At 39.5% G+C, this 4301-nt stretch overlaps 1 protein-coding gene across 1 annotated transcript; it reads left to right on the top strand.

Annotated features, from left to right (window-relative positions):
- The first annotated feature begins 2138 nt into the window (after positions 1-2138).
- On the top strand, positions 2139-4295 carry LOC112455323 (serine/threonine-protein phosphatase 6 catalytic subunit). The gene is made up of 7 exons (XM_025017169.1): positions 2139-2314; positions 2468-2563; positions 2803-3010; positions 3105-3184; positions 3262-3367; positions 3486-3647; positions 3735-4295. Exons 1-7 carry the CDS (start codon positions 2246-2248, stop codon positions 3923-3925), a joined length of 912 nt encoding a protein of 303 aa, XP_024872937.1. The 5' UTR covers positions 2139-2245; the 3' UTR covers positions 3926-4295.
- The last annotated feature ends 6 nt before the right edge of the window (positions 4296-4301 follow it).

Raw genomic sequence — 4301 nt, 5'->3', positions numbered from 1 at the left:
ATTACATCTTGCCTTTGCTGGCTGGATTATGCATTACATCTTGCCTTTGTTGGATATATAGAATCAATCATTTTGAATTTTTAAAATCTGATATCTCTTTCGTATTTGGTGAACCCCAAAAACCCCCGAGTAACGAGTTTAAAGTAAATCTGAATTTAAAAAAATCAGTCCGCCATATTGGATCCGCCATTTTGAATTTCTTTAAACTGACTTCAATTTCGTAATCAGCGACTCCAAAAACCCCCGAGTAACGAGTTTCAAGTGAATCTGATAAATTTAAGAAAAATTCGTCCGCCATATTAGATCCGCCATTTTGAATTTTTAAAATCTGACTTCAGATTCGTAATCAGCAGCCAAAAATCTTAAAAGAACCATTTCGGCTAAATTTTTTGGACATTATTATTGGAGCATAAATGTGAAGCTGTTATATTTTTTGATTGGACATGCGGTCAACTTTGACCCCCTATATTTCTTAAACAGGACATATGCTCATCTTGAAATTTTGCAGGAATTATTGGGTCATCATAAGTAACCATTTGGCATAAAAAAAGTTTAAAAAATCGAGGTACCGAAAACGGGCATTTTTTGCAGGGGGCTTGCCGATGCTCTTTGCAAACGGATACGGAAAATCTACCAGACTTGTATACAATAATGTTATCGAGGGACTTTCGAATGTTTAAAACACTGTACGCATAAGAACCGAATTTTTCTGAATTTATTTCTTCACCACAATTAATCGTTTGTAATATTGTGGAAAATCTATCTTCTGATCAATTCCTCGTCAACTCCAGTTATTTCTGCTGTGATTTTTGGATCAGCAAAAAATCGTCGAGAAGTATTTCCGTCATTAGATGATCCGGAACCTTGTTTAACGATGTCTACCCTCAGTCCAAATTTATTATAAAAAGCGTCTTGTATTTTTTTTTTGTTTCTTCTTTTTTAACGCGTGTTAAAAAAGAATACGCCAAAGCTTGTGCGTTACTTACGTCCACGACTACGACTGTCATATGTGCTTTAGCCCTAACGCTCGTCGTAATCGCTATCGTAAGCTCATCGTATGAGTTGATTCAGCTTGAACTCTTTTGTTTACGACGCTTGTCTGGCGTTACCACATAACCTAACCTAACCTGTCAGGTTTCTCGACGTGCGAAGAAAAATGTCTTCTTTTTTGATTAATGGCACCCGCCTCTTGTCAGTGGCGATACGGCAACGTCGAAGAAAAATGTGTTTATAGATAAATTGGCATAGATATACGGTTTACGACGACTTCATTGCTTACGACCACGATCAAAGCGTTACGATAGATGTAGCCTTATGCTAAGTCTACAATGCGAGTCGTAAAGTCGTGAGTCGTAAGAATTGACCAATCACAGTCAATTATTCTCCTCAAATTCGATTGTGATTGGTCAATTCTTATGACTCATGACTTTACGACTCGAATTGTAGACCTAACTTTACCCTAAGAGCTGCAAGTTGATTGGCTTAAATCGAAACTTGGACACAGTTCTTGCATCGTGGACACCGGGCATAAGCCAATGAAACTGCTACTTTTCTGTACCGGGCTTTAAACACTTTAAACCGAAACTCGGACCGATTTCTAGGCCGGTATTCATAGTCGGTTCTTATATTTAAGACCATCTTAAGTACAATCTTAAGATGTCATTAACCAATCACAGAGCCGTATTAACATCTTAAGATATTACTTAAGACGGTCTTGAAATAAAATTTGATTATGAATACCGGCCATAGTCTTTAAGCTGGCCACACACACTTTTTCGTAACAGTAACAGTAGGATTTCGACCAATCGTGTTACTTGATTCGGGAACGTACGGCCGTACGTTTTCGAATCGAGCAACGCGATTGGTCGAAATCCTACTGTTACTGTTACGAAAAAGTGTGTGTGGCCAGCTTTAAGATCGTCTTAAGTAATGTCTTAAGACGCTAATACGGCTCTGTGATTGGTTCATAACATCTTAAGATTAAACTTAAGACGGTCTTAAAAATGAATACCGGCCCTAGTATCGTGTATGTACACAAGGCTTTAGCCAGAGAGCTTAGCTAAAGCGGAGGTTCGGCAAAACGCAGCTACTGTCTGGTCTGGCGCTAGTGGCGCTACGGCGCTACCGTCTCTCTCCGCGAGATCCAGCAGCATCGGGCGCGCACGGACGACGACGATCGACGACGACTACGTAGCTGTATGGGGGCGCGATCAGTGTTGGTATTTTCTTACGGTGCGAATCCAAAATGTCAGACATCGATAAATGGATAGAGATCGCGAAAGAATGCAAATACTTGCCCGAGAATGATCTCAAGGTAAATAGCGTGATGCGTGCCGGTCGGCGCGTTTCCCGCACGATAACGGTCGCGCGATCACACGAGCGCCGATCAGGTTACTCGCTTACTGCACCCTATGCGTTTCGCCTCTCCCTGATATATAATCACGTTAACTTTTACCGTTACCGACAGAAACTCTGTGACTTGGTATGTGATTTATTGCTGGAGGAGTCCAACATCCAGCCTGTGTCCACTCCGGTGACGGTATGCGGTGATATTCACGGTCAGGTGAGTCTCCGGATGTGCGCTCTAACCTCAAAGTCGGAGCATTCTTGCCCACCGCTACGAGATCAACGTAAAGTTTTAGCGGATTTTAATCTTCCGAATTAGCGTCGCAACAATATTAGTCTTCCATTATCTATTGCCTCACAATTTTTCAATTTTAATGTTTTGTAGCTGTATAGTTATTTGTACACAATCGTGATATTAATATACATCAGATTGTTCATGTTTTTATGCTGTTACAGTTCTATGATTTAGAGGAACTGTTTCGTAATGGTGGCCCCGTGCCAGATACAAATTACATATTCCTGGGAGATTTTGTTGATCGGGGCTACTATAGCTTAGAAACGTTTACTCGTCTGCTCACACTTAAAGCTAAATGGTCCGACAGGATAACGTTACTACGTGGTAATCACGAATCTAGACAAATCACGCACGTTTATGGATTTTACGGTAAGTGCGCAACGATACTTTCTTTTCTGAGCTTTTTTTACATTTGTGTATAATAAAGCTTTGATTTCATTGGTCTCTTCATTTTCTATTTTAGATGAATGCCAAAACAAGTACGGCAATGCTAATGCGTGGAAGTACTGTTGTAGGGTATTTGACTTGCTCACAGTTGCTGCCGTGAGTATTTGTATAAAAGATTTAAAAAAAAATTGTAACTTTACTTCTGATTACGCTCGAATAAAATTCTGTTTTAGTTAATTGATGAACAGGTTCTTTGTGTACACGGTGGATTGTCTCCAGCTATTAGAACACTAGATCAAATTAGAACGATTGAAAGGAATCAAGAGATTCCACACAAAGGTATTAATTGTATATAGTGATATGTCATTGCAAAAGTTACATGACTGGATATTTACTGTTATACAATGTATATTGTACAATAATAATAAAATATCTTTGCTTAATTACCATATTACAGGTGCTTTCTGTGATTTGGTCTGGTCCGATCCAGAAGATGTAGAAACATGGACAGTAAGTCCGCGTGGTGCAGGCTGGCTGTTTGGCAGCAAAGTGACTTACATGTTCATGGAAGTGAATGATCTTAAACTCATCTGTAGGGCGCACCAATTAGTTCAGGAAGGTATGTCTTTGCTCAAATATTTCTGTCGCAGATTTTTTTTAAATATCTCGGAAGTATGTATTGATGACGCATATTTTTATCTTGCAGGTTATAGGTACATGTTTAATGACAAACTCGTCACAGTGTGGTCGGCCCCAAATTATTGTTATCGATGTGGTAACATAGCTAGTATCATGCAGTTCACGACAGTGGATCAGAGATCACCCGTGCTGTTCCAGGCAGTGCCTGATTCCGAGAGAGTAATCCCACCTCTAACGCCCACTCCGTACTTTTTGTGATCTATCTTAGTAGCTCATCTGTACGGATGCGGAAGAGAAATGTCTGTGTCTAGACTCTACGGAATCACATGATTTGATTGGCCGGATCCAGGCTGGTACCATGACGGACCCACACATTCATGAGAATATATCACTGATTATACATATTACTCTAGAAAATTTTGATTCCCTTAAAAGAAATTGTTTGATGCGTTCTACGATCAAAGTACGATACTTAGAGAGGACTGAATTGTCGTGTGATTGCTCTTATTCAGGGAATGTTCTTTAGATTTTTTAAGAACTTTATCAGGTTTTACATGTTGTAAAGCTAACTTTTATATATCTACATAGTATCTGCCATTGCATCAGCCTGATTTTTGTAGCTCGAGAAAAAAAA

The sequence above is a fragment of the Temnothorax curvispinosus genome, unplaced genomic scaffold (assembly GCF_003070985.1).
Source record: "Temnothorax curvispinosus isolate PA1 unplaced genomic scaffold, ASM307098v1 QBEX01006010.1, whole genome shotgun sequence".
NCBI classification, from domain to species: domain Eukaryota; kingdom Metazoa; phylum Arthropoda; class Insecta; order Hymenoptera; family Formicidae; genus Temnothorax; species Temnothorax curvispinosus.
The sequence above is the reverse complement of the archived record's forward strand: the minus strand, read 5'-3'. Positions and strand labels throughout refer to the sequence as shown.

Excerpts from the sequence above, each read along its gene's own strand:
- LOC112455323 (XM_025017169.1), top strand. The coding sequence starts at position 2,246 with ATGTCAGACATCGATAAATGGATAGAGATCGCGAAAGAATGCAAATAC. Across the intron at positions 2,564-2,802 it reads GCGGTGATATTCACGGTCAG|TTCTATGATTTAGAGGAACT; the intron begins GTGAGTCTCCGG and ends ATGCTGTTACAG. Across the intron at positions 3,648-3,734 it reads GCACCAATTAGTTCAGGAAG|GTTATAGGTACATGTTTAAT; the intron begins GTATGTCTTTGC and ends TTTATCTTGCAG.